We start from the raw sequence: 27499 nt of genomic DNA, 5'->3' as shown, positions 1-27499 counted from the left end.
AATGCTGCAGGCGTGTTAATTGCTACAATACGGCTCATTAGTACCAGGTACAGAAAAGGAACCACTACCACCACTAGGCAATTCTGACAAAACGAACCATGAACCAGGTATAAAATCCATCCAATCTTTATTTACACAAGAACAATCCACCCTCAACGGGTATAAATGAAGATTGTGCTGTGAAGGTCGTTCACAAACTTCCCGTCGCCTGTGATTGTTCTGTTGATGAACACGTGCTCCTTTAAAGTTTCCCAAGCTGAAAAACGTACACGTTTTCTACAAATTCATGTAGGGGTCGGTCCTAAACCAAACTAACCTGGAAAATCTCCACAACGCTCAGGGTTGTTATACCAAGTGTTTGCTGATCCAATGCAGAATTTCGCAGGGTCTGTACCTTTCCTAAGGCTGTCAAAAAGCGCATGTGTAAGTTTCGTTGATCGTACGCCGCAAAGTTGACAAAAAGAATAATTGCATGCCAGCAAAAATTATGTATTTTATGTGTTGGAAATAAATGCCGCTTGGCGTATAACTCCCACATAAACCTACTGGCAAGGAAGTAACACAGTGTGGAATATAAATATGCTTGGCAGCTTTAGTAACAATACATCGCTTACCGAACTCCGGGGCACAGAGCGAACGGGGATCCGTTACTGTCGTAAGCGCGAAACTGGACGAAGTTTTTTTTCACGCCTTGGTTTGGAGAAGATATTTTTCCCTTGGTAACTTTCACAGGTGTGTAAATATCAGAGGGAAATGTAAGGGCTGTACTTTGAACTTCGGGTGAGGCTGAAAATAAACAAGTGTGAAGGTCCTTCTTCTATGTGTGTCCTTATTTACTTAATCTGTTAAATCCATACCCAGGTAGTAATGAGGCCTGAAAAGTGTACGTTTAATTGTGCCAGAAGAACACACTAATTAAATACAATATGCCTGGCAGTAACAGCAACATACTATAACTTATTGTTCAGTAACTTAATCTGGTTTGTAAATTAGTTAAACGGGGTTTCTTAACGGTGTCCACCTCAAGGGGATGGACACGGGACGTTTTATGGGGGGGCACGAACGAAGCCAGCACTGATTGCGTTACACTAATAGTCATCATTAATGAATGGTGTACCACGGGACTTGAGCATTACTGTACAGGGAGGGGGGTGGGGGTTGGTTTGCAAACAATTGCCCTTGAAAAACAAGGTACTTACTACAAGAAATGGGCATTACTCGTTTAAATACAGGATAATGCATGTAATATAAACTGGTATTATTTAACTTAAACTTTTCTGCAAAAATAAAATGTTGGGCTGGTGCTAGTTTGCAGACAAAAATCACCAAATGAAAGAATTTCACTTTTTACCAGAAAAAAATAAAAACAGTTACAATATTACCTAAAGCGTCAATAACCGTCATCAAAAACGTTTGTATTTCTTCTCGGTGTACATAATACCAACCGCTTCTGTCAGGTTCAAATCTAAAATGTTAAAACCAGGGGACGATTTAGTCATAGTTTACTTCATGTGATAAAAGTAATATTTCGCTATAAGCTAGATCTATTTATTATAAATGATATAAATGCCTGATATCCCACTGTCCGTTTCAAAGAGATTTAACATCAAAGTGTGATTTTGTCACACCCGGTGAATCGTGAATGCCTGTTTTGGTAGGACTTTGGATAAGAACAATCAAAGTGTGCAAATAAAATGCAAACAAGGTTTAACTTCAAACAATAATAAAAATTAGTAATACGAACGGCTGGAGCGACTTTACATAGTTTTAACCGCGCGAAGCAAGCAAAACAAGGACTGGCCTCATGTACACAAACTTTTATTCATTTTACCTGGTAAATAGAGTGTATCCTAAGACGATATTTTTTACCACTTCAGTAACTCCCATTTCATACGTTTTCTCTCTCCCGCGATTAGGGTGCGTTGGAACATAGACCGTGTTTGGAGCTGCGTTATTCTGCAAGATGCCTTAGTAAGACTGATAGCCACAAAATGTATGTGGATATTGTGACTTAAATTAAAAATAAGCCTAAAAACTAAATGACTGGCTAACATCGACGAAAACTTTGATATATTTCATTGGTTCTTATATATGGGAAAAAAATCAATATTTACTTAAATTTATATTAATATATTGATTTCCATAATAATCAATATATTTATTATTTAGTTTTATTTTAACTTTGATAGAAAAAAATCAATAATCAATTTGATCGGATGATTTGGATAGTTTCGATTTTGCCTCATAAAACTTCCATTACCCCATATATGGCAACCAAGCAACTCTTTTCCCACAGAGCAATAAATGTTCTAAAAAACGGCTTGGAATTTCCGATGAAATTATAGTCCCTAAAAAGTTCTGTAACATTGGGATACACATTCCACCCTACCAATTTTAATTGCATAATTTTTTTCACTGTATTGTCATTGATCAACTTTCTGTGATTGCTAGTTTACTATTTTGGACAGACTTTCGCGAGTTTAATCTCGCTTCATCAGGAGCACTAAATAGGGTTTTTGTAAGTTAGTCTGTCCAAAACAGTGCACCAGAAAGTACTGTAAGTTATAGACCCGAGACTGACACGGCGTATTGAAGAAATTTTGTCAGTGAACAACCAGCGTAGACCTGTACTTACATCATACGATTGGATTCGGAAAAATACCAAAGCCACTGCAGGCTTTCCTTCACCCCTATTACTTATATGATGATATCGGGCGTATGCATGGCAACGTTTGTACGACAAAGTGATTGTAGATGTCGAATATCTTGCATCCGCTTCAGGACGAGTGACAACCTGTGAAAAAAATGTTGGACGTGTTACAATTTTGTTATGCAATAACTTTAATAATAGTTTATGAAAGGACACGGATACTTGCGAGCAAGCAAGAATCTGCTTTGGGTGTGTCTATAGTTGTTATACCATAATAAATGTGCAAGGCAGTGGTTCTTAGCCGTAAAATTGTTATGAAAGTATAACAGATATAGCGCAAATGCAATAATTTAAATCAAAGTTTAAAATATTTAAATACTAGTTGAAAAAAGGATTCCGTTTAAACTTAAAGCGGAAAATACGAGAAAAAATAACCACAGGTGTAAGGGTATCACATATGGTAGCTACACTGACATCATTCTATCTATCTCTCATTGCGCCTCAACCGACCTTGAAAACGAATTTTGAAGGATAGTCGTCGAAATTTGAGACTGTGGCCATCGTCAGAAAGGGTTGTCCACCCGAACTGCTCGTCACGTGGTAGGTCTTCGAGTCGCTGCGAAGTGTGACGTTGTTTTAAATATAAAAGAAGGGCGTTCTTGTGATATGAGTAGCTTACGTGTAAGAATCTCCATACTTGATTTGTCTGTAAGGTTCGTCGTTTATTCGGAAGTACACCTGCAAAACACAACAATACAAAACCTCTCTGTATACATATGTTGTAAAAACATAAATATTTATAAAATAATCTAATTCCCTGCTCATACACAGTTGCGCTTTTGCCGGAGATTTAGTTTCAAATATATTTTCCTACGTTGTGAAATTAGTCTACAAAACATAAACATTGACTTTTAATTACTTTCTATACAGTCTGAAAACTAATTTATCCTCCATAGACTTTTTTAAAATCGATTCTTATGAACTTTTGTTTTATTATTCATAAAATATCAGTTACTTTGTTCTCCAAATCAATGACCTGTCGACCTCGATTAGAAATGTAAGCAGAGGAAGTTAAACTGTTGAACGTGTAATTAAACCAGTTGTTTGGGGGTTTGAAGTTCTTTTGAACTAGTGGAGCTGTCTTCTCATCCATTCCTTTCACATGAAAACTCCGATATTTACTCATGTACAGAATATAAGCCCTGTTGGTCTGTATTCTTTTTATTATAAAGCTTATTGTGATATAAGTGGTTCTTAACCTTTTTTCATCTTATTTCCCACTTTCAGTTGAAACGGAATCCTTATTTTTCACTAGTATTTAAATTTTTTAATTATTGCTTTTTTCCATATCTGTTATACTTTTTTGACATTTTCATCCTCATGACACCACCAGTTGCCAATAAATTTACAATAGACTGTGAATACAGAACAAAATATTTCTTTTCCAACCACCTTTTGTATATTTCGGTGCCGATTAATTACCCACCTACAACCCTATAATTTCCCATCGGTTAAGAACCACTGCATGGTGTACATCCATTTTCCAAATATAGACCAATCGTTATTGTTTTTTTGTCTGTGTTGTATCATGGCAGTTTATGTATTACATTAGTTAGTATATGTAGAAAAGAGGTTTATTTAACGTTATGCCGTTTAGTTTGTTTCTTAAATTCATAAAGAGTGAACCCATATAATCGCGATTCACACCATTTACAGCGATTAAAACCTGCAAACAAATTAACATAGTTCGAAAGAAAACAAGCTATCGTGTGGGAGTGGTTGTACTTATGCGGCGAAAACATGATGATTACCTATGATGTCCAAAGTCTCTAGTGGTGCGTGATCTCTGTAAAGGTTTCTTAGGGAAGAACCGTAGTTATTTAAAAAACCATTTGAAGTGTGGTAAGTGAGAAAGGCCTTGTCTTGATACTCGTTGACGTGAGCATTGTTGGGTACATGAGAAAGCATCACATCACTTGCCTACAACAAAACGAGATGTTTCATGGAAAAGTGTGTGACTATATTCCTACTATTGCAAGAGCAATGTGGTACCGATATTCAAATAAATTATTTTCAAAACAAACATTTTAATTCAGCACGATACATTACTACGCACTTTAAACGTAAAACATAAAAAGCATCCGATAAAACCGCAAGGGTTATCGATTCATGCGTACGCCGATGTACATCTATGATCAAATGATATTTCAAAGTCTTGTTTCGGGTATGTTACTATCAAACGCTACAAGGATACGTACGTTTCCAGTAAAGTACAAAAATCCTTTGTAGTCGTTGGAAGTTGCATTGAGCACGTCACCCATCGTTGATTCATCACTCCAACTTTTTGAACCTGAAGTGAAAATTTAATTCTTCTTTTCTTATTACAACAATCAAATACTGCGCGAAAGTTGTAAAATTAATGTGGAATTCGGGGCTAAATGCACCTAGAAAAATTACTTCAAACTCACAGCATCACGCACAAACGTGAAGCAACCTCACCGATACACATGATAAGTTACCTTTTCCATTTATAAGAGCTGTGTATGTCATTGGACTGTACGACCACCTGTCGCTTACGTTGCACTTTAACCCATCTTCGTTGCGATGGATCGAAGCCACCAAACTCCACCCGCCTCCCGCAGTCGTCATGTCACAATAAACCTTAATGCGTTTGGAAACACTGCAGTAACACTACTATTGCAAAAATAACACATGTTGTGTCGTAGAATCAATCCATATATGGTATAAAAATTAACGAAAGAATAAAAGAGTCATTAATGGGTCACGAAAATTAGTTCTTTGTTTTTCAGAAGACGAATGTCCAAGCACGATATTAGACGGCCTTTAAAACGTTTTAAAATATATTTATTCCTTCAAAGCCTTATACATTATCTTGTCTCTCCCTGTAAGGGTAGAAATAGATGCATGCAATAAAGTTGCAACTTTACATCATGATAACTTCCATCTTGAGCTGAACGAACTTTATAAATTCCAGTTTCTACAAAACCGTTTTTGAGAAGTTCGGCACAAGATTCGTATTGACCTTCGGCCGTTGTTGCGGAAGCTGTGGGACAATTTTGTTTAAAAAAATATTTGTTGTTTTGCTTACAATGATTATGTTACCTCCCGCGACGGAGGTTGAAGTTTGTTCAGTTGTTGAATTGATTTTCTGAAAACAATGCGTTTTATTTGCGAAATAAGTTCAACATCAGCCTCATTTCTTCAACTTAATCATAATTTCTTAAACTTACGGGTTTGCAACCGTATTTTTAAAATTTTACTCAGTATTTGCACGTGCAGTTATAAACGAATATGACAGACTGCACAAAGTGCAGATCATGGAATGTTTATATTTGTGCTACTTGACACAACACGAAACTAGCTGTCTAGATGAATTCTTTGTATTATAATTATCCACAACGACGTTGGTTGATTTGTATTAAGTTTAGTAATATTACATTGGCTCTTACCATCAAAATGAAAACTGCGATGATGCAGAGCACGACAAGTAGGAGTAGAACACAGAGCGACACAAACTTAACGAAGAAATTTCGCTTTCTTGGTTTCTGCGTCCCGGGAGTCGAGCCTACGTTAAATGACGGCATGAAACTGAGCGCTTTGAGTCCAAGCACGATTTTAGAGCTTTGATAATCGTGGGGCATGTGGCAGTTAAAGCGATATGCTGTACTTGTAAAGAAAACATGCTAATACACTTGTTCAGTAAACTTACCAGCTTTTCACATGGGACTGTTAAAGGGAACTTTTCACGGCATTACTAATGCAAGTTACTAATTACAGAATTTGGTTTACTAAAGTTATTGATTTTTTATGTATCACAAAACTTACATTCCCAATATTATGAAAACTTGCACGTTTGGATAAACAAACTAAGCACGCCAATCGAAAACAACCATGTTTCTTTGAAATTGTATGTATTATTAAGACACTACTCTTCAAAATGTGTCCACTATCTCAGAAACTTTAGTTTCAAGCTGATATCTGTCAGTCTTAATAAGTTAGACAAATATATTTCGCTTTGTTAAAAGCATCATCAGTGTCTATGAAAAAGCAAAGCAAGAATTACGTGCTTCAAAATATAAGCACATATCTTAGAAACAAAAAGCACATCACGGCAACTTTACACTAAAAACACCAACCTGTTCGGACAGAAACTTCTGGGTTTTCGTAAAGATTGGGCGTTTCAAAACCTGACATTTTCATGAACTCGACAGATAGAAGAAAGCTTGCGTTCAGCTTTGGAACTTCTTACGAATGGCGGACATTTAACTTTGTTCAACCTTTATATCAGGAAAACGTCACGATTTTCAATCCCAAATATGGATAACCATGTGTGCGTTCTGTCATCCGATGAATGGCTGGAAACATAGTCAGAGTGCGTTGCAACGTATACACTGAAAAAACGAAACGCACAACAACGTATGTACTGAGAAAACGCACGATGACGTTTTTACTATGAAACGAAACTTAATTTCGTCAAATTTAAAACGGCAAACACTTATGCAAGAACACACTATCAGTTTAATGTTTCGTCCTAAAGAGACCAAGGAAACCTAATAATACTGTCCCACATGCTTGCAATATCGCATGGTTCAGCTAATAAAAATTTAGCACTTTAAAACTTCTGTGCTCACTTAATAACTGTATACGATCAATTTGTTTCAGGTCGCGGATATGACCAACGTCACAGAAACAAGTGTGTGACGTTTCGGTGTGATTTGCTTCGAGCGAAAAGCGCTCGGCATGTTTCAAACAGTAGACGGCCAAGCGGGGAGTTGATTCTTGCACCAAAAGCATGAATTTTTCTGCTCTTAGACCTGAGAAGCATTTGGAAATTGTAAAACACAACCAATGCATCGTCATGCGAGCTTGTTCGTTTTCTGCATGTACTGTTTGTCAAAACCCTTGAGATTTATGTACATAAAGCTGTGTGTATGCCCAATTGCACTAACTGGATGTAACAAGAAGGTCAAAACAGGCTTAAAGTCTTCAGTAAAGGAGTGGAAAAGTTGTGTTTCCAAGTCAACAATATTTTCAGTACGGTTGCAGCTGGAGATAAGACACATGTTACAACACAAGCAGGTGAAAAGTTTATTATAAAGTTTTTACCAATCGCATAAAGTTGAAAAATGCTTAAATGTGTTTGTTTCTAAACTGGTTTTATGGTATTGTGGTATCACACCTGTGTACGTTCAATATATTATACCCTGTGTATTTTTACTTTACTGTAACATTATCAATAACAAACGTGCATTTTAAGTCACAATTTTTGTAGTTGGCAGACGAAACCGACATAAGAAGAAATGCTGTGTTCAATTTTGTGGTTGATTTTGTGTTTAAACGCCTGTTGCAAGTTCGCACACTCGCAAGAGATTGTTGTTCACCAACTTGAATGGAATACGGAAGCTGGATATGAACTTGAAGGGAAATTGAAAGTAGGGGATGAACTTCAAGACAGTGAAGATTTTGTAACATGGGGAGAGCGTTTGTCGAAGTTGTTAAACTCAGTGAGGGAAAGGAACCCACAACACAATCCCTTGCTTCAAATCGGAAGGTATCGAGTTTAATTATTAACAAACTAGTCGCGATATATTGAAATAATTTGTGTTGCAATCAGGTTTGTTAAGGTAATTGCGTGACGTAAAGCTTTCTCTCTATGGTATGTTTACTATTCAACACTCGCTGTTATACGCATTAATGGCGATTCGGGGAGACGGACTTGTGGGTGAAAAAGTTCACTTCGGTGAAGTTACTTCACTTGAGCCGTGCTTTCGGTGCAGTGACTTCACTCGGTGCAGTGACTTCACTCGGTGCAGTGCCTTCACTCGGTGCAGTGACTCACTCGGTGCAGTGACTTCACTCGGTGCAGTGACTTCACTCGGTGCAGTGACGTGAAGTTGAGTGAAGTGACTGCACCGAGTGAGGTTATAAGGTGAAGTCCCTTCACCGAGTACGGTGATCGGTGAAGTTACTTCACCGGGTGAAGTAATGGGTGCAGTTGCTTCACTCGGTGAAGTTGAGTGAAGTGACTGCACCGAAGCGCACATTTTTACGCACAACCCCTGTTGGATTCGGGAGTGGAGACAGTAGTGATGCGACGGACGTAAATTAATGTTAAACTAACCATTTCGTTTGGTATTGAAGAGCTGTATTTAATGCTATGACATCTCCTAAGAGGCGATTGCCCCGTTCGCCGCCTTCTGGATTCGCCCTTGGTCTGTACCGCATAATGTTGTAGAATTTAGGTGGTTGGATGGTTATTGTATTAAGTTGCAATAAAACAAAGTTGATTTATTTATCCAGTATTATCAGTTCATTTATTATTTGTTCCCAATGCGTACGGAAATCATGTATCGCAAAAAAACATAAGGTCTTTTGGCTGAGAATCAACCACAACACCCTTAAACATGTTTGCTTTCAAAAAACATAAGGTCTTTTGGCTGAGAATTTGGGAACACCTAAAACATTTTTACTTAATTTTAGTAACAAAAAGACGGAAAATGGCACCGAAAGTCACATCTCATCGCAGTGTGTCAACGCCCTGGAAAGGTGGTTGCAAGATGCCAACAACCGCAGCTTCTATGCCTTGCAAAGTGAGTCATGAAATTACGTTTGAAATATGGTTTAAATTAACACCATTTGAACAAAATCATTCGAATTTCATCGCAAACAATCGCCCAGCAATTACAGCAGACAAATATAATGGGAAGCTTTTTTATATTTTTGATTCGCCGCGTTTGGCCTCTGTGTGCTCATTTCCCTCCTTTACTAAAACGTCCTTCAATTGCTACGTCGCAGTCCGGCACCTGTTATGGATTGATTGTATTCGTTTCAAGTGTTGGACGCCTGGGCGAGACCTGAGAGCGGAATATTAGAGGGAAATGTAAGATGGCCCGGTCACTACTACGAATGCATGAACGCCAGAAGTGCAGAAGTTAGTGGGCAGTGGTGCGTGACTTATATGGGGAAAACCCACCCGGTAAATTGATCTGACACAAATTCTCTTTAATCAACTTCTTACAATTCTGCCTGTCGACCTTTCGTTGTCATCAGTGGAAAACAATGCAGGCTAAATATAGTTGCTGAATACTGCCCTTTTGTCAAATTTTATTTTATTTACGTTTCTCAACGTTTCGGCTGTTATGCAATTAAGAAATGTAAGTTTAACAAAGTGGACACATTTGAGGCACATAAACAAAGAAAAACGCTACAAAACTTACCTTTCTTACCTCCTGATGAAGGTTGTTGCATAACAGCCGAAACGTTGAGAAACGTAAATAAAATAAAGTTTACCAGAAGTACTCGGCAATAAATATGCCTGGCAGCATCAGTAACAATTTATTTGGCTAAATATAATGTTTTGACGATTATTTTGGCCTATTAGTTTTTCACATTCAAACATCACCTAATTTTTGAAAAAATCACATGATTTGCGTTTTTCTGCAAACCATTTTAAAGCGCAGACTCAAGCAAAACAAAACGGTTTATTTACAGTGTTCGCTTCACACTTTAGGTTGAACACCCGGGAATTCCCCTGGTCATGATGTGGGGGTCGTGCTTTCCTTCTGGTTGTTCCACTGACGATGTGGCGACCATCACTGAACGGATGAAGGAAAGATATTTTCTACCACAAACTCTTTCCACAACTTGTCCGAACCCAGTGATGCAAATCGACGCCATAGACATCGTAGCTATGTACGCACTACATTATTTATTTTTCATAAACGATGACACGTCAGAAAATGCATTGAGTTTAAATAAAGTTTTGTTGTCTTGGTAAACACAGTACTAGCACTGTATGAAAAAATGTTAGTGATGTCCCTCCTTATTAAACTTTTTCCAGAGTAATGACGGCAATTATACTTGCACTACTTGTAATTGGAACTTCCATTGATGCACACATGCGAAGCAGACCAGACAAAGAAGCAAACTTTAATAAAGGCAAATAAACCTAAGCAGTTCACAAAATAGAAAATCAATTAAATAAATAATAAAATTACAAAATATGTTTCTTTATGACAGGTACAGGGATGAAGTTATTTCTCTGTTTTTCGGTGATCCGAAACGCGAAACAAATCCTCTCAGTTAAACAACACCGCGGAAATATTCCAATTTTGGATGGAATTCGAGTCATCAGTACAACCTGGGTCATATTCTCACACTGCTTCTACTTGCCGATGAACATGATTGGTACGAACTAAATAGTTACCACTATTAGCGTTTTTGATTGGCAACATGACAAACAACATACCTCTGAACATTCCTCTACATTTATACTATTTCTATTGAAACAAAGAATAATGGCTTTGTGACGTAATAACAACATGACAGACAACTTTGTTTCATTTCGAGTAACGAGTTTGAGATTAAGAAGCTGCAACTGTGAGGTAGAAGGCCGGACAAAGTAAAGTAGTTGCTGGTGTAATTACTAAAGACACAAAAGGGAAAATGACTTTTTACTTGTTCTGTTGCTTTCGTTGTCAGGTTTAGCAAAAGGCGATAGTACAGACTATTTGCTTTGAATACAGCACTAATATATTAAACTTGTTTTATACTGCTATTTTTGTTGCCAGGCATACTAATTAATCGGAAGTGCCAGAAGAGCAATTCCGATTAATTAATAAACTTTTTTTTGTTTTACCCGTGGTATGTGATTTATTCTGGTTTTGATGCAACTGAGTTTAACCCTATTGCATTGGGGCATACAACTTTAAAAGCCCTGTTTCACTTGTTGTTAAGATAACGCTGTACATGCAAACAAGTACTATCGGCAGCATGGTGAACTTCAGCCCCTAGCAAATGGAACACTGGCAGTGGACAGTTTCTTTTTTATTAGCGGTCTTCTTGTGTCCTATATTGTACTTCAACGAATGAGAAAATCTGGTGGCTCACTACATGTGCTGCTGTTGTATCTTCACAGATACTTGAGGTAAAGAGATTGCTATTTTTTTTAGTCACTGCTTTCACTAAACGTATTCTTTGCTGAGATCTAGTAGGCAAATTATGAAGTTAATTAATGCATAAATTTTTGTCGCAGAAGAAGACGTACAGGTTAAGTTCATTGCTAAAGTAAAGCTAGTGTGTGCAACATATCACTTTCATATGCAAGCTGTTTTCCATTTCTGCTTCAAACGACCTTTAAACATGTCTTTAAGGTTAACGCCTGTGTATGCCTTCCTGCTCTTACTTTCAATGAGTCTCTACAAGTTCAGTGGATATGGACCTTTTTGGTCGGACACGGCCTCCAAGATGTATCACTCCTGCGCCGACGGAAACATTTGGATTTTTAATCTTTTGTACGTGAACAACCTGTTCCCAGCTGCAACTCAGGTACTTTGAACATTGTTGTTTGCTCAAACGTTTTAATTGTGACATCACACTATATTGGGCCAGCGAGTAAAAGTGAATATGGTCATATTAACATTCTTGATTCAAAAGACAAAACTGCAGCAGAACATAACAACAGATTTTCTCACTACTGCAAACTTAATTTTCTTATAAACAGGTATGTTATGGTTGGAGCTGGTATCTAGCCAATGACATGCAGTTTTACGTGGTGGCTCCTTTGTTTCTCTACGTGGTATACAGGTAAAAAATATTTCCATAAATAAACGACAGTGCGTCAGGAACAAGTAAATCTCTTTGCATGTCAATTTAACAGCTCACTGTTTCAAATTAATAATTTGTGTATCCCAATCATTTGCTGTACACATGTGAACCGAAGTCGCTTTTCAGGTGGAAGATACCGGGTGTTGTTTTGATGATTGCCGTGTTGGTTGGAAGCGTCGTTGTCACAGCTGTGTTATCCTATGACATGAATATGCAGCCTGTCTCTGTCGGGTTTGGTCTTCTGATGTCAATGTAGGTCAAAATAACACAAATCTGTTCTTTTGAAAACATGTTGTTTATTTATCCACTGGCACATTTGCTTTTTGTTAAAACTGTGAAAAATTTCCAGGCAAAAAGATTTCTGGTGTTTTTTTTGTGCCTAACACATTAATTTGCCAAAAAAGGTTTTTTCAATTTTGAGACTTTCGCACTTTTTCAGAGTCGGTCGCTATTTTCCAAGCGAAAGTGAAAACATTACTTACATTGAGCGATATCGAACCGACACCTACACAACACCTTGGTGTCGAATTGGAGTTTACATGGTTGGAATGATCACCGGATGGCTACTTTTCCTCAAGCAGAAAAAACTTCGAATGCCCAAAGTAAGTTAATTCCTGTAACCTGAAAAAGTTTAAAAGAATATTGCCATGGTTTTATGTTTTAAGTTAACAGGGATGACTAACATTTTCGAATAAACACAATTAAAAAGCTTAATATTTATGAGCTGTTTTACAGGTAGTGGTGTTGATCGGTTGGCTGTCTTCAACAGCAGTGGCATTGCTTCTTGTATATGGAACTTACGGCCCGGTGAAAAACTTCACCACAATGCAGTTGGATTTGGCGACTTTTTATGTGTCCGTGTGCCGTCCTGTATGGGGATTTTGTCTGGCGTGGGTGGTGATTGCCTGCACGTCGGGTTATGGGGGTAAGTTCTGTTATATCAGCGAATCACGACCTCGGAGTAGAGTTCAGTTGTCACTCCGGCTATCCGGGATTGCTTCACGCCTTGTTAAAAAACGCTGAAGCATGTGTTAATGAATTAGAAATTTTAAATTACATAAATGGCTTTTGTCCTTTTTCCCTATCTGTAAGTTATAAATAAATTTTAATCTAAACTTTGCGCTTGACGTTGCAGGTTTAAACCCAACATATACGTTGTCAAATAAACTGAATAGTTCATTTAGCAACTTACACCACAGCAATACTTTTGATAAAAAAATGAATATGCTTGAATAGACGTTCATATTTTATACAGGATTGGTTACAAAATTTTTGGACTGGAAGTTGTTTATACCGTTCAGTCGTCTTTCATACACTGCCTACCTTGTACATTTGTTGGTCGTGTATTGGTATATGGGCACTCAGGAATCTATGTTGCATTTTACCATTATCAATATAACGTACATATATCTTGGTGAGTAATTAATTGCTCGTGCGCTGGTTGGTTTGTATACAACTCTATCTGTTTTAAATTTATTCTAGCATTGCCTGCACATAATATTGTGAAAGTATAGACCTACTGTGTGTCCTACTGTTAACGACGAAAGTGTGTAGAAAACGATTTGTGTTTAGATAAAATGTTCGTCAACCCTGTTGCTATCAGAAAAATAATTTTCCAGCTGCCTTGGCCATTTCTAAAACTATATCTGCAAACCCCTTGTCTACAATATATTGCTTTATTAACCAAGCGGTTTGCAGGTACTCTGCTCTTAACGTACGTACTTGCCTTTGTGGCGGCCCTGACTGTTGAATGGCCTTTCATGGAAGTGGCCAAGTTAATAATGGTGGGAAGGAAGCATAAAAACAAGCAAATCAAACCCTACACACTGCAGACAAGACTTTAAATGTACGGTATAGTACTGTATCGAAGCAAGGCGCGGATGTTCATTTGATTTTATGATTGCTTTAACAATTACAATATTTGTTTCCGCATTTTTGTACATGCTGGTTAGTTTACAAGCATCAGTAGCGTCCAAAAGTAGTTTGCAAATGTGCTGCAAACACAAATAATGTCAAGGTAAGTTGGATTTGGTCTTGTTTGTTGCGGAATAGGCAAAAAAGAAGAAGTTAAAGTCTAAAAAAGTGGGGTGGACAGCCGAGAGGCTTTGATTGGCCAACGCGGCAATTTCCAAAATGACGTAAACGTCACGAATGGCGCATGACGAACTGGCATTCTTCATCTGGCTTAGTGTTGTTTTTGCGTTTGTTGGAAAAGTATTCTTTGACCAAATGTTGCCCTTCGCCAGAAAAGAACACCTGGTCTAAATGTATAGGGGAACATTAACCGCTGGTGCTAGTACCAAGCAATTCACGAGTTCATATTCCAATACTTTTGTCAACTTCCGCGATTGCGTTGTATGAGGGATAAAGTTTAAAAGTGCCTGAACGTCCGGGAATTATTCGAACTTACAATTAAAATTCATGCAAAGCGGCGGGTGCGACGCAGTAGCAGCAACAAAAGGTCAACATAATTTGGTGTGCATATTCGAAGTCCCCGATCGCGGGGTTACGGCTTTGTCGTCAGGCAACACGACCCGAAATATCAGAAAAGTGTTGATGCCGCGATTAACACATTTCCACGGTAAGTAAAAGTGCTTGTGTAACCTACGTGAAGGAAGTTGCATAGAAGATTTATCGAAGCTGGTCAGTTTTCTTTGTTGCTGAACAAGATTTTTCAAAGAACTAACAGTTATCTTGGTGAGTGGAACAAAAAAATTCACACATGTAAAGATTTAGGTTTAAGCCTACCAGAATCCCTCTTGTACATAATCCGATGTTCCATCACGTGACATGTTCATATTTTGCGTTTATTCATGGGTGATAAACGAATTCTTTTGGGGAATACTTCAACGGCCGTTCTTTCGGATTGTTTTCAACGCGTACGTCGAAAACAACCTCCGCCAGAATGGCAGGGAAATACACGTGGCCTGTAGCTACTTACACACCCACAAAAGCAAAGCTGCGCAGGTCAATTAATCGAGCAATGTGTGATGTCATGCAGAGTAACACTAAATTATTTGTGAACTATGAAGACATTTTGTCAACAAAATTCCTTCCTGGCATCAATTAGCCTTCAATAATCTCGAGTGTTTGGACAAAACCACAAGGATATCAGGTGTTAAATGTATTTCATGTACAGAACTGAGGTGTGTACCAAGTAACAGCATTGCATGTACATACGAACAGGTTGACTTTGTACAATGGTTGCTTTGTGTAACAATTACTGCGCACGTTTTTGTATTGGAAAATGGAACCCAAGAGCGCGGCGATAAGCAACAATTAGTGCATATAAAATTGTTTCACGGGCATTTCCGATCGGCACCAAAACTGGAAGGCTGTTGCGGCATCAAAATTTGTACCGCATAATGTTAGACTCTGTTAACTTTATAATTATTTTAGTGCAAACTGTTTGTAAACAACACCAGTTTTTGTGACACTTTTGCATGGAAGTTGTGCAGATTCTCCAATATTAAAGAAAAGTATTTTAATATTTACACTGTAACGTAAGGGTTATTGTCATGATTAAGTGCAATAAGGTGAGCGAACCGAGTTGATCCACTGTACAAGCTCAGTCCTCAGTTAATAAGATTCGTCGGGTTTTATTCACAATATTTTTCAATCTTTTGAAAATTGTGATATTTCATATTGTAATTGTGGTCGTAGGTTCGGAGACATAATCCGAGTGCACGGTCGCACATGCATTTAATCTGCTCCTTTTTCTCGTTCAGCTTTTCATCTGTGGAATTGCAAACAGTTTTAAACGTTGATGACGCGAGAACTTGTTTCACGTTTACTATTTGAACATCTGAGTTAAGTTTTAATCCAAACATGATTTAACGTAATTTTTATACATATTTGCATTGATATCAACGTTCAAAAATAGGTGTTAACTCCTCTATAAAACAGTTAGGTTTTGTTGACCCAGATATTTTTCAACATGCAATCAAAAGCTAGAAGAACACATATTGTGCAAAACCACTCACCACAATGAGCCTTGTGCTTGTCGTAGTCGAACTCATACTTGTAAGAAACGAAGTAAACATCCAACCCGGTCGATACATTATCGTAACACTTGTCGTGGTGTTGACAGCATCTACCATCATACAAACATTTCATATACAGCGCAGAAACTGTACATGCTATCATGACAAAGCCGACTCGCCCCACTGCACAGACCCTCAGTGCTTTCAATCATTACGTTCCCTGGCATCGCAGCCACTTTTCCGACGAGTCGTGCTTGGTTACGATGCTATAGTCAACCTCACATTCACCATATTTATGGATATTGAAAATAATCTTGCAGTTGAAATGGGTCAGTATTGTGGTAGTAGTTTTCTGGGACCTTCACTGTTTTACCAATGCCATGCATGCCGTTTCAATTACTACATTTCTTGTTCAAAGTCGAAATACCATGAAGTAAGACCAAGTGTTTGACCTTGGTGCACGTGTACCCACCTGTCAAGGTCATCCCGCGGTTTTCCCAGCCCTCCCTGTCCGCAGTAACAACCGTATGACAGGTATTTAGAAATTAGTTTCCCAACCTCCGTGTCCATTTCAGTCGAAACCAGCTCCGCCAAAGCGCTGGTGTAAACCTGCAAACCCCACATAAAACACTTTACAACATCATTCAATAAAGTTAGGGGCAAAATGTTGTTTGAACAAAATATTTAGGTAAGACTAAAAAATGTCGTCTTTAAATGGGAGATACCAAGTTGTTTTGATATTGTTGGTTTATAAGCTCAAAACGTATGGTCGGCAAAGTCGTCTAAAAGAGTCTCACGCCAAACTGAACTGATGAGACCCTTATGCAGGTCGAAACACTGGCCATCTGTACGCAGCCCACAGAAATTGTGGGCTTATGAAAACTATTATTATTTTTACATGGCTTTGGCCAGGATTACATAAAACACGGACGTTAATATACGATACGTTTTTGACCAGATGGTTGTAGCAAACTTCTTAAAACAGGCAGTGCAAGAATACATGGTTCATTGGCGTGTGCCTAGTTGGAAGTTACTTGCACGAACCTACCTCGCCTTTAGGGTCGTTTTTCCCGGGACGTTTCTCGCCTACAGACAAACATCCAAACACAACCTGCACGAATGCCACCAAGCATAGCCCCGTGGCAAGTTTTTTCCTAATCATTATTTCAGCTAAAATACAAATTGTTGATGTAACTGATCCTCTAGAACAAAAATATCCGTAGAATGTATTTAACCAACGTTTCGTCTGTCAAACGGCAGGACTTATTATGGTTAATAGCAGCATTTTAAACATGACGTGCCACACCAAAAAAAATGATATATATAAAACACATGCAGCAGTCCCTGTACATTGGAATGCAGCATGAAAGCAATACATGTAATCTTTTCAAACTAATGCTTACTAACACTTGAAACAGGCTAATTCGCACAACCAAAACAGACAAAAACCCGTAATAGCGTGTGCCATTACGTCATAGCAACAGGAAATGTGACGTAATAACTTCATGGATAATCACGAGGTTGTTTCATTGCACGTTCTCATGTGTCAAGATGAATTTAGACGTTAACTCCCGAACCAGCAGTTTTTGTTTGATAAATCAAACAGTTTGTTGATATGTTTGAACCAGGTGACAAATATATTCAAGTTCAACAGCCCAAAGCGAAAAGATTTAATTTAAATCTTAGTTGAAACATACGAAGGGTGACGGCTTTAGTTTAGTTGTGTAAATATAATCAAAACGCTTCTGTTTTCCGATCTCAATATTATACTGGTCAGTATGGGCTACATCTGACTTGCCTACGTGCGTAACAACAGTGGAGGTAATGACTGTATTGTGATGCAAATGTATTGTGATGCGACAAAACAAGAACACGAGTTCATTTGTAAATACTGGATAAAACATTATTTGACTTACGCGTTTTAACGCCACACCACATCAATGCGTCCATTCAAAAACACAGCCAGTATGAAACAAGTGTAATTCTTGTCATTTATTGGTGTGCCACCGACCATATTTTTGTACATACATTTTTTTTAAATTTTTTTAATGTACTTCATTGTCTAAATCTAAGCTATACTTTTTGCCTGGTTTCCAAATTATCTACTAGAGGCGACGCCAAAAGAAAACGTTACTTGGTTTCTTTAAATGGTGCTGAACCTTAACACACATTTTCCTTCTGTTGAACAAACCTAATTTTCATCCATTGAGCTGTTAGTGTTCATCACATGACTACAATGTCGACCAAAAAAGCTTACCTGGCTTCACGGTACAATGGCATCGCTCTGCCTGAAAAGCTCCCAAACCCAAAGATTAAACAACAGCCTTTCTTGTCTGCCAGGCCGTCTTTGCGGACGAATGATTTCCTTTCAGCCACGCACAATGGCTCAGTGCGTCCCGTTACTTTTAACGACTGTGACGTCACAACGAAGGGTGGAATTTTTCGAATGAACCCGTTTATTTACGGCTGTAGCACAGTGGTGTCAACGCACATACCCGGCCGAAACCGAAAAAGGCCCACGAAAAATGATAAACATACAAAACTAGAAGAACAAATCAAAACACACGTTTTTTTAACCACCATAATAGCAAAATGTACACCGGTCTGTAGCTGAAGTTGTAAACAGTTATGTTGACCAACGTAAAAACGATCTTTTTGTCGACACAAACGTACACAACAAAGTATGAAAATACAAGGAGGAAAAGTAAAAAAGAAAATTCAGCATATAAAAAGTATCAAAAAAGTACCAAATCAACTACAATCAAAATACATTGGCACCTCATTTCAGTGAATGTATGCGTTATCGCCATTTTCTGAAATTTGGTACAAAAATATTCCAAAAACTTAGAACATCTGAATTTAAGGTGTCATTACACAAGTCCATCAGGTGTATGAAAGTAAATTGATTTCATATGACCCCTCAATGTCAAATCTGCCCAACTCGACCTTGGGTGTGGATTGAACTGCTTTCTGTGCCAGTTGCAGGATTTCCAGTAGGTTTTCTGATGCCGCCTCTGGGTCTGGAAGTCCATTCAAGTGGGCCTGGTCCCTTGGCTTAATTTCGCTGGAAGCCACATCTTCAGTATTGGCCAGCCACCTTTAAACAATCATACAGATTGCTTTTTTGGGTTATAATATCATCATATCTCAAATGTCATTTTATTTCTACCCAATGAAATTTTTTTCCATGACAAAACTCGCAGCTTTGTTAATCAAACAGTGAAATCCATTTGCAAACATTTCTAATCATATCTGCAGCCATGTGAACTGTACTGTTTTTCACCAAAACTACTTTTTTAAAAATTCTTGAAAATATGTTTTTTGTAACAGCGTATTTGCTATTTTAATGTTTACATCTGTAAAACAATTTGGCGAGGTTTGGTATTGTGTGGCTTATCTTACTTTGGAATTTCTGAGCTCTGCGCATTTACATCTGTTTTGGCGTGGATGTAGATTTCCTCCAAGGTAAATGTCTTCCAGTTAGGAGAAGGTTGCCTCAAAATCAACCTCAGAGCTGATACACCATCAGGTGGCTTGCAGAAATCAGACCGGGTGAGGTTAAAATAGCTCTAAACACAATTTGCTTATGTACATTCCACTATTGACCATACACACAAATCCATACTGACATGGATATTTGACTGGAACAAAGACTTTGCTAATGCAGATTTAATTCTGTGCATTACCTGGCTTCCAGTCTCACAGTGAGGCTTTGGCATCAATGTATAATTTCTTAAACCTGTGATCCAGCACTGGCTTTGTTGATTTCCGGATGTCTTTTGAACCTATTGATGGTAGAAGTTAAAACTAGTCACAGGTATTTTTGACACTTCGAAGTCAACTTCAACTCATCAACACAAAAAAATAAAAACAAAATTTAAAACAAAAACAAAAAAAAACTAAATTTCACTATTTAAGCAAAAAATTCTTAGAAAAACACCCTTTTTAAGAAACTGTGGTACAATTTCTTTACAAATGTAAGCTTGAAAAACCTACCTTCATTTTCACAGATAGTGTAGCAGAATAATTATTCACAAAACTGATTCTTCCAATGTCAGCCGGCCGCATGGTTGGAAATACTATTTCTATGACAGCACATCCAGAGTAAAACTCATTGGTTCCAATCGTCAGGTATTTTGCTGGTTTTATGTTGCAAATTACAGGACTATCTGTTGAAGATTCTTCTTCACCAGCCATATTGTTCAGTCCTGTTGTACTTTCAGGGATATTTCTTGTGGCAATATCCAAAAATGCACAAAAAAACCTGAGCAGTCTCTACTTCAACTTGCTTGCAACACTTGGTCAATTTAAGTCCAACAATAACTGGTAATGGCCAGTTGGTTCTCAGTTAAACAAACTGAATCCTAATGCAACAACAGTTAATTTGTGTGCAGCTTGGACAAGAGCAGTCGCAGTTGGGTCCCTGGAAACCAGGGCAAGAAGGACAACTTGGACACTAAAAAATTAAATCATGTTAAATGCCTTGCAGTTGCTTTGAATATATTTTGTGTTTAACACCACACTTTGGATAATTTTTGAGGGCAAAGTTGCTTTTTCTTGTAAAATATTCCAGACCAAATAATTTAAACAAATGTGTTCAAAGGTACTTAGAATTGTGTTTCCTGTATTATTTGACAATATAATAAATGGTACATTTTGTGTTTATGCCATACATACCTTCAAGTTAAACGAAACTTCAAATTTAACATAAAAACTAAATGCTACTTTTTAAAGCAACAATGAAAAGCTTTAGCTTTAAAACCAGCAGTGAATTGAAAGCAAACCATGCAAAACAAACTAGAACATGCAAAACCATGCAAATGTTAGGAAGCTGTTCATGCAAATTTAATGCAATTATTTTCCTCAGTAAAAAAAAACAAACCTAGAAGCAAATTTGTGTTTGCTTTCATGAGCAATTGTTTATGATGTATGTAGCTTAATTATGTGAACAAACGAATACCATCCCAGGCAAACCTTCAATATTGACAAAAGTCAATACAAATTTATGTCCAACACAGACACAAATTTAAAACACTCCATAAGCTAAGCTTAAGCAGCAGTACAATGGCCATCTCTAGCTGCCACTAGAAAAACTTTAACTATTCAAGCCTTCTTCAGACACATACACTTATCTTTGCTCCTGGCAGCAGAAGCAGAGTGAGTCGCAATCTGGTGTTTGGCAGGTACACGTACACATTGGGTTGTCAGTCTGCATTGGGTTCAGGACAAAAATACCAAGTATGAAAGGTTAGTGACATGCTTACCGGACGAGTATTGACAGTTTATGATGTCCACCAAGAGCATGCCAAAATTGCATAGGCAACAATGCACCAATAGGATTGCAAGGCATACATTACAACAATAAAAACATGATCAATTAACCACAAGATGAAAAAGTTAGATAGGGCATTGTCAATGATTATACAAGTAAGTATCAGGATAGCATTTGTGGACCATTTCTTTAATTAATTATTATTGCAATGTGGAGAAATTGTGGGTATTGATTGCCAATGAAACAAAGTAAGGTAAATTTAGATTTTTTAACACATGTTATACAAGGTAAAATACCGGATTCCTTTTTTAAGGAGGTTTTACAAAACATACAAAGTTTACATGCTTATATTAAAGTAGAACAGAGAGTTTAAAGACACATTATTGTATTTTACCTCGCAGCCTCCGCAACAACCACCTCCACATGCAAGGCAGTCACCAATATCACACCTCTGGAATTTGACACAAAGTAAATAAAGTGTTTGAATATGAGTCATAACCTTAAATTTCTCCATAAACATGTGTGTTTTGACATAAGGTTGGTTACAAACAAAAAATTATAAAGAAAACAAAATTTAACACAAAATTATACAAAACCAAAAAATATATTCACGCAACATGTAGAAATAAGAAATAAACCAAAAGTAAACTCTTTCGACCCAAGGTCAAACTTACCCTTCTTGGTCCACAAATGGCGTCACAACAAGATCTCAAATCAGGCACGTTGCAATTGCAGAACTGAGCACAGGCAATGCAACACTCACAACAACTACCGTCGTCAGTTGTTGTGCCACAAGTGCACTCTGCACAGAAACCTTTTTGCTGAAAGGTAAGAGCAAGATTTAATCAAGATTGCAATGCTCTCATTATTGCCATTACTATTTGAAATCTCATGTATCACATTCACCTATTCAGACTATTTAATAAACTAAACCTGTTTCTTCAAAGCTTTTCACTTAAATTATTTCTTCACTTTTCAAGTAAATTAGTCTGCCTGATGCCTTATCTGCACTGTTAAATGTTTGTTAATTTTTCAATTGTCTAACCTGGATATATATTGTGCTGATACTCTTGTGTAGAGGAACTAAAACTCGCTGAAAAACAATTGTTTACCTTCCAAACTGCCCTTTTTAATGTGTGGCTTACACACAATAAATAAATTTTAACATAATTTAAATTCATAACACTGATGTTGATTTAACAGTCACAATCTCACAGCTACCTCATCAACAAAAGTTGAACACCCAAGTATGCATGCTCTACTAAAACAGTAATAGCAGCAAACTTGAAAACAGGGATGAAATCTTTCGCTAATGCTTTCCTGCAATAACAGAATTTTTTTTTCAGAAAAAGAGAATACTTTTTCAAGATTTTTTTCTGTCTGTAAATGCAAAGTAACCTGCATATCAACATCAAATTAAATAATTTTGTTATAGGACCATAACAGACATGACACAGCAAACTAACCTTAAAACACTGACAGATAATCACAAGAATCAAAACGGCGACCAAATAAATTGCAGCTCCAATTAAAAACCACGCTTGCAACGAAAGATCGGAACTATTGGGAGCAACAGTTGTAGTTGGAAAAACAATTGGCTGCAAATATCAAACAACATTTTAAAAATGCATCTCAGACTTGAAAAAGTGTCATGTGCCGTGGATACATATTTACAAACATTCCAATCTTGAGCCTAAAGTTGTTTAACATTTAATGTGATTGAGGCAATGCAACATGTTGTCAATTCGCCAGGACATCACTATTAAAAGCATGTTAAGAAACATTTCCGTTGCTTACTGCTCCTAATAAACCTGCAATTGCCTTTTGAGGTTAACTTAAAGACTCAAAAATTAGTCCAAATTGGGTCTATCGTGGCAGTAATATATAATGATAATAATAATGGTAATATACACATGTACTTACAGCCATGAACGAGATAAAGCTTGGGTTGAACAACTTATTATTCAAATAATGGCGAAACAATCCTTTTAAAATGTCAAAACTTGATCAAACCCATTACATTGTTTAAAATAAATACGAATTAGCTTTCCTACCAACGGAACGAAGTTATTCCGTGCCGATGGAAGGGCATTGTGCCTCTAGTGGATGCGTAATTTTGGTATTGATTGTACATTTTTGTGCGCGGGGTGGGTAAGCATTTTTTGTTTCCCAACTATTTTGGCATTGTGTGGAAACCAGAACAGATAAACTGTGTAAACCTAACACTAAACTATATTCTTGCAAAATTTTTCAAATATATTCTGTCACGAAACTGAGTTAGGTAAGTCAACTATCCATTTTGTGTTGTTTTTTTTATGATATACCGTGCGGTATTCCCACGGCTATTATTGCATCCAATCGATTAAGTTACATTCCAAGTTAGAAATAAAACGTACGAGTTTTAATTTTTATTAGCGTTAAGAACTTCGGCTGAAACAAGCAATGTCGTATGTTAACCAAGCGACTGTACAGCAAATAGCATGCATTGACAAACTTACCATGCGACGCAACTTGGCAGTGCGATGCACGCAAATCATTGAAGAACATAGCGGGTAATAACTTTAAAACAATGAACATTTTTTTAAGCAAGTTAAGAAATACAACTTAGTTCACGCAAAATGAAATTTGTCCCAATCTTTTCCAGTGAAAATGTTGTGAAAATGTCGATTTTAAGAAACAAAAACGACGATTGACGTAATCGTACCAGCAAAGTCATGCCAGTGTACAAAAACCGTCATAATAGCATGCGACATAGCTCATAAAGCTTCACAAACAAGCACAAGTATTAACGTACACACAAGCTCAACTTGAATAGGTAAATAGATACGACATCTTTCATAACTCGAGAAAAGAAGACATCAGAATAATAGCGATAAATTAGTACATTGAGCTTTCCCAACACAAATATTGAAAATGAAACTAGCAACTGAAGAAATGGTTTTGCTAATTAGCCAGTTATAAAAAAACAGGCATTATAATGAATGCAGCAAGCTGAAATAGAGAGCCTTCTGGCAAGTAAACGCACTGCCAGTAATGTTTAAAGGAATAAATCTGCAATAATAGGCGTCATATGCAGCTCAAAAACGATGAAGTATGTGTGAATAAAGTTTAATGTACCTATTATATGGCTTGAGGGCGAAAATAAATAATTTCCTAAAATCGTACTTCGTGAAGTTAAAAGTGCTCGGGTTTCGCAAATCGGAATGGAAGTTTGTACATTTCGGTTCGAGTGTTTTATACATTTTCACGAAAACTGGTGCATATTTTCGTTTTTCACAAACAGTGGAAATTGCGTACTTGATAAAAGGAATAACGCTTCATGCTTTTTACGGGGAGGTACGCATATGGTTAGTTACATGGCCGGTTTTAGGAATTGTGGGGTCTACATTAAACCTAAAAAATCTCAATTAGAATTGACCTTCTTTGATCTGAATGGATGTGACAAAATCGGTGAAATGCGCCCAAGACCGGCCGTGGTTAGTTAAGTTAGTAAAGTAACAAACAAGATAATCATACACCGGTGTGGAACCAAACATTTCTTAATATATTCCACGACGAAAACTCCCATGTTTCATCATAATCCTGGTGCCCTGGTGCTGAACTGGGTTGCCTGTATTACGTCATCACAGGGTCACCTTTATCACGTCACGAAGAGTTCTTCTTATCTATTTCCGCTGAACCACACCAGGTCATAAAAAGTCCTTCAGTTGGTTCCCGGAACGGTTGGAGGCAAAACAGGAACCGGACTCTTAGGAGGAATTCTTCCTACGTTGCTGTTGTGCCTGAATGAAGGAGGACGCTGACGGGGAAGAACCAATCTTCCCGGGATCCCGGAGTCGGTTTTAGGAAGAGTGCTGGTGAGGGGAGATGCAGCGAGATCCGGTCTGGAAACAGGAGGACCACGCAGTGATGCGGATCGCATTACAGCAGCTCGGGATTTGGGAGGAACTGGAGGCTTGATCTTGTTTCCATGAGGAGCAGAGAATGTTGGATGCTTCCGGATGCCTTGGGAACGGGGTGGTGGAGGTTTGGTGGGAGGACTTCTGGGCATCATTATCTTTATTGGAGGAAGAGTTGACATGGGATACACGTGGTCTGTAGGAGGTGGAGGATATTTATCTCCTGCTGATGATGATCGGAGGTGGATGTGTGGAGGAGGAGGAGGTGGAGGCGGCGGAGGTGGTGGTGGTGGAGGAGTGTCAAGATCGCTGTTGTTATTATTGGAAGAGTTTCCTTCCGATATTGTTGAATCATCCAAAAGTAGAAAAGGTGGAGGTTGAGATGGAGGGTTCCGGATGCTTCTCTGCTTGGGAGGAAGTTGTGGAGGAGGGGAGTCGTTGCGTGGATCTGAGGAAGAATATAGAATTAGATATGATTGGTTTTTGTTGTTTCGATTTTTGTTAAAATATTCAACGACGAAATGAGGAAACCCGCAAATTTTAACAGAACTGCGAAAAGTTCTAATGCAAACTGCTGGTTCTGCCTAAAGCTTTATGTACATGTGCAAAATAGTCAAAAGCGTTATTTGCAAATTGCTGTTTCTGCCTTTTGAGATTATGTTTGCTTTAAAATTGCGAAATCGTGTTTCTGACCTTCAGTAATGCTTTGTTTTCCGGGACTGTAGACGACTGATGGTGTGTTTGGATTTGTTTCTTCTGCTCGAGAAAGAAAATTAAATAAAATCGCAAAAATTCAGTTTTTCTACACGTTTAGAACAGCGCATACTTTTCTCTATTGAAGCTTTCCTCAATTTCTCAGCTATTCCATCGAACACTATTGTCTCCAACGTCTGGCCGTGCAACGGACTCGCTCTGTTTGTTCTGAAAGCAAAAAAAGAAACGTTTATGATGTTGGTTTGTGGTCAAAATTACAACAGGAAGAATAAAACAACAAACAATTCGACCATTGCATGAGCGCTGGGATTAAAGTTGGTCAATTGAAGTCAAAAAAATGTGCCATTACTAAGCAATTAAAAATTGATGTAAACAGATGGTTTATTGGTTTAAAGTGTGTAATAAAACAATTTACCCTTTTAAATTGAAAACAAATATTTTCGATAACCATGATGATCATGAACATGCCCAGACAAAAAAAAACACCAAAAGACCCTCGTATAATTTATAATAGAAAGAACTAAACACTTGAACTATAAGAAATATAAATTCTACCTTTCTTCGGCATCTTCCATCAAGTTGTCCTCGACAGAGGCCAAACCCCCAGGGAAATCGTTTTCTGCAACGGAAACAAATCCAAAGTTAACACAGTGACGCAACTTACACCAAAACTACACGATTGATTCCTACAAGAAGTCTTACCTTCCAAACTTGAAGGAGTCAGTGGAGCGTAGGGCTGTCGTGTTGCTTCTACATCATGTGACAAAGTCGTCGGTCGCTCAGTCGGTGAAGCCTAAATAGAAAAGTTTCAGACGAGCTTGAAACAACCTTAATCATTGTGCACGGGAATGTACAACGAGAAAATTAATATCCTAATAACATAAAATAACCTAATGTGAAACTTAATATCGCTCATAATCAAAGGAACTCTGGTTTGCCATAAGCAGTCAACCAAAGAATTACTATCATACATATTTTGGAAAGGAAAATACATACTTTAATGACAATATCAATTGTAGTAACGACATGCCAATTTGTTTGTTCGCACTGCTTCAAAAAAAATACGTCCTTCAATGACTTCCAAAGGAAAATGCATCACATAGTATTCTTAGCCTTGGGAGTATTAAGTGTAAGCTTACCCGACTGCTGCTGTTTCGTCCAATCACCATGTAATCCATTTGACTGTTGTTCAGTTGAGATGGCGACGTAAGTTTCGCCACTTCCACACATTCGCTGTCCGCACGGTACTTCCCCTTACTTGATACACTGAATAGACAACAACAAAAATTTAACACTGGGATTTCCCCAGGAATACAAAACTTCACAGAGGGGGCATGGCGGTCATGCTTGAATA

At 37.7% G+C, this 27499-nt stretch overlaps 6 protein-coding genes across 7 annotated transcripts in view; 1 reads left to right on the top strand and 5 right to left on the bottom strand.

The window, feature by feature from the left end:
- Positions 1-152: 152 nt before the first annotated feature.
- LOC145898294 (uncharacterized) lies at positions 153-6865 on the bottom strand. Its single transcript, XM_082986726.1, has 14 exons — positions 6808-6865; positions 5599-5714; positions 5170-5311; positions 4909-5000; positions 4462-4630; positions 3666-3805; positions 3330-3388; positions 3161-3266; positions 2636-2794; positions 1832-1956; positions 1383-1465; positions 615-786; positions 317-405; positions 153-256 (listed from the first exon to the last, which is right to left on the bottom strand). Exons 1-14 carry the CDS (start codon positions 6863-6865, stop codon positions 153-155), a joined length of 1614 nt encoding a protein of 537 aa, XP_082842852.1.
- Positions 6866-8828: 1963 nt separating this feature from the next.
- Positions 8829-13699, top strand: LOC145898293 (nose resistant to fluoxetine protein 6-like). The gene is made up of 13 exons (XM_082986725.1): positions 8829-8902; positions 9152-9261; positions 9505-9647; positions 10182-10363; positions 10512-10609; positions 10691-10858; positions 11408-11597; positions 11824-11998; positions 12174-12256; positions 12404-12529; positions 12717-12879; positions 13013-13202; positions 13533-13699. The coding sequence occupies exons 1-13, from the start codon at positions 8829-8831 to the stop codon at positions 13697-13699; spliced, it is 1869 nt and encodes a 622-aa protein (XP_082842851.1).
- Positions 13700-15388: 1689 nt separating this feature from the next.
- Positions 15389-17484, bottom strand: LOC145898628 (acidic phospholipase A2 CM-II-like). The gene is made up of 4 exons (XM_082987157.1): positions 17309-17484; positions 16733-16869; positions 16261-16370; positions 15389-16013 (listed from the first exon to the last, which is right to left on the bottom strand). Exons 1-4 carry the CDS (start codon positions 17420-17422, stop codon positions 15877-15879), a joined length of 498 nt encoding a protein of 165 aa, XP_082843283.1. The 5' UTR covers positions 17423-17484; the 3' UTR covers positions 15389-15876.
- Positions 17485-18704: 1220 nt separating this feature from the next.
- Positions 18705-21912, bottom strand: LOC145897733 (nicolin-1-like). Its single transcript, XM_082986144.1, has 4 exons — positions 20257-21912; positions 19947-20045; positions 19663-19829; positions 18705-19357 (listed from the first exon to the last, which is right to left on the bottom strand). Exons 1-4 carry the CDS (start codon positions 20455-20457, stop codon positions 19144-19146), a joined length of 681 nt encoding a protein of 226 aa, XP_082842270.1. The 5' UTR covers positions 20458-21912; the 3' UTR covers positions 18705-19143.
- On the bottom strand, positions 20464-23616 carry LOC145897734 (uncharacterized). 2 transcript variants are annotated; one of them, XM_082986146.1, is made up of 6 exons: positions 23456-23616; positions 22999-23130; positions 22207-22353; positions 21927-21983; positions 21387-21469; positions 20575-20716 (listed from the first exon to the last, which is right to left on the bottom strand). In XM_082986146.1, exons 1-5 carry the CDS (start codon positions 23459-23461, stop codon positions 21389-21391), a joined length of 423 nt encoding a protein of 140 aa, XP_082842272.1. In that variant the 5' UTR covers positions 23462-23616; the 3' UTR covers positions 20575-20716; positions 21387-21388. The 2 variants fall into 2 exon arrangements, with proteins under 2 accessions (XP_082842271.1, XP_082842272.1); XM_082986145.1 differs by lacking the exon at positions 21387-21469 and having other exon boundaries at positions 20464-20716.
- A 309-nt stretch (positions 23617-23925) lies between these two features.
- Positions 23926-27499, bottom strand: part of LOC145897333 (uncharacterized) — a 46161-nt gene continuing 42587 nt past the window's right edge. Inside the window, exons 18-23 of the mRNA XM_082985578.1 lie at positions 27285-27411; positions 26848-26938; positions 26701-26764; positions 26258-26352; positions 26125-26187; positions 23926-25879 (exon numbers count right to left, since the gene is read on the bottom strand). Coding sequence (XP_082841704.1) covers positions 25236-25879; positions 26125-26187; positions 26258-26352; positions 26701-26764; positions 26848-26938; positions 27285-27411 — 1084 coding nt within the window. The 3' untranslated portion in view covers positions 23926-25235. The remainder of the gene's footprint in view (positions 25880-26124; positions 26188-26257; positions 26353-26700; positions 26765-26847; positions 26939-27284; positions 27412-27499) is intronic.

This window comes from Ascidia mentula, chromosome 4, assembly GCF_947561715.1.
Source record: "Ascidia mentula chromosome 4, kaAscMent1.1, whole genome shotgun sequence".
Lineage (NCBI taxonomy): Eukaryota > Metazoa > Chordata > Ascidiacea > Phlebobranchia > Ascidiidae > Ascidia > Ascidia mentula.
Note: the sequence above shows the minus strand (reverse complement) of the source record. Positions and strands in the feature narration are given on the sequence as shown.

What these genes read in the sequence shown, in the direction of transcription:
- LOC145898294 (XM_082986726.1), bottom strand. Translation starts at nt 6,865, where the DNA reads ATGTCAGGTTTTGAAACGCCCAATCTTTACGAAAACCCAGAAGTTTCT. An exon ending in AGCTCTTATAAATGGAAAAG is followed by an intron (nt 5,001 to 5,169) that starts GTAACTTATCAT and finishes TTTTCACTTCAG; the next exon opens with GTTCAAAAAGTTGGAGTGAT. An exon ending in CTTCAAAATTCGTTTTCAAG is followed by an intron (nt 2,795 to 3,160) that starts GTCGGTTGAGGC and finishes TTTTTTTCACAG; the next exon opens with GTTGTCACTCGTCCTGAAGC.
- LOC145898293 (XM_082986725.1), top strand. Translation starts at nt 8,829, where the DNA reads ATGACATCTCCTAAGAGGCGATTGCCCCGTTCGCCGCCTTCTGGATTC. An exon ending in GCCATAGACATCGTAGCTAT is followed by an intron (nt 10,364 to 10,511) that starts GTACGCACTACA and finishes AACTTTTTCCAG; the next exon opens with AGTAATGACGGCAATTATAC. An exon ending in TTTGGTCTTCTGATGTCAAT is followed by an intron (nt 12,530 to 12,716) that starts GTAGGTCAAAAT and finishes GCACTTTTTCAG; the next exon opens with AGTCGGTCGCTATTTTCCAA.
- LOC145898628 (XM_082987157.1), bottom strand. Translation starts at nt 17,422, where the DNA reads ATGATTAGGAAAAAACTTGCCACGGGGCTATGCTTGGTGGCATTCGTG. An exon ending in CCGCGGGATGACCTTGACAG is followed by an intron (nt 16,371 to 16,732) that starts GTGGGTACACGT and finishes GTATGATGGTAG; the next exon opens with ATGCTGTCAACACCACGACA. An exon ending in CAAGCACAAGGCTCATTGTG is followed by an intron (nt 16,014 to 16,260) that starts GTGAGTGGTTTT and finishes GCAATTCCACAG; the next exon opens with ATGAAAAGCTGAACGAGAAA.
- LOC145897733 (XM_082986144.1), bottom strand. Translation starts at nt 20,457, where the DNA reads ATGGCTGGTGAAGAAGAATCTTCAACAGATAGTCCTGTAATTTGCAAC. An exon ending in CACTATCTGTGAAAATGAAG is followed by an intron (nt 20,046 to 20,256) that starts GTAGGTTTTTCA and finishes TACCATCAATAG; the next exon opens with GTTCAAAAGACATCCGGAAA. An exon ending in ACTGTGAGACTGGAAGCCAG is followed by an intron (nt 19,830 to 19,946) that starts GTAATGCACAGA and finishes AATTGTGTTTAG; the next exon opens with AGCTATTTTAACCTCACCCG.
- LOC145897734 (XM_082986145.1), bottom strand. An exon ending in TTATCTGTCAGTGTTTTAAG is followed by an intron (nt 22,354 to 22,998) that starts GTTAGTTTGCTG and finishes CTTACCTTTCAG; the next exon opens with CAAAAAGGTTTCTGTGCAGA. An exon ending in GTTGTTGCGGAGGCTGCGAG is followed by an intron (nt 20,717 to 21,926) that starts GTAAAATACAAT and finishes TTAATTTTTTAG; the next exon opens with TGTCCAAGTTGTCCTTCTTG.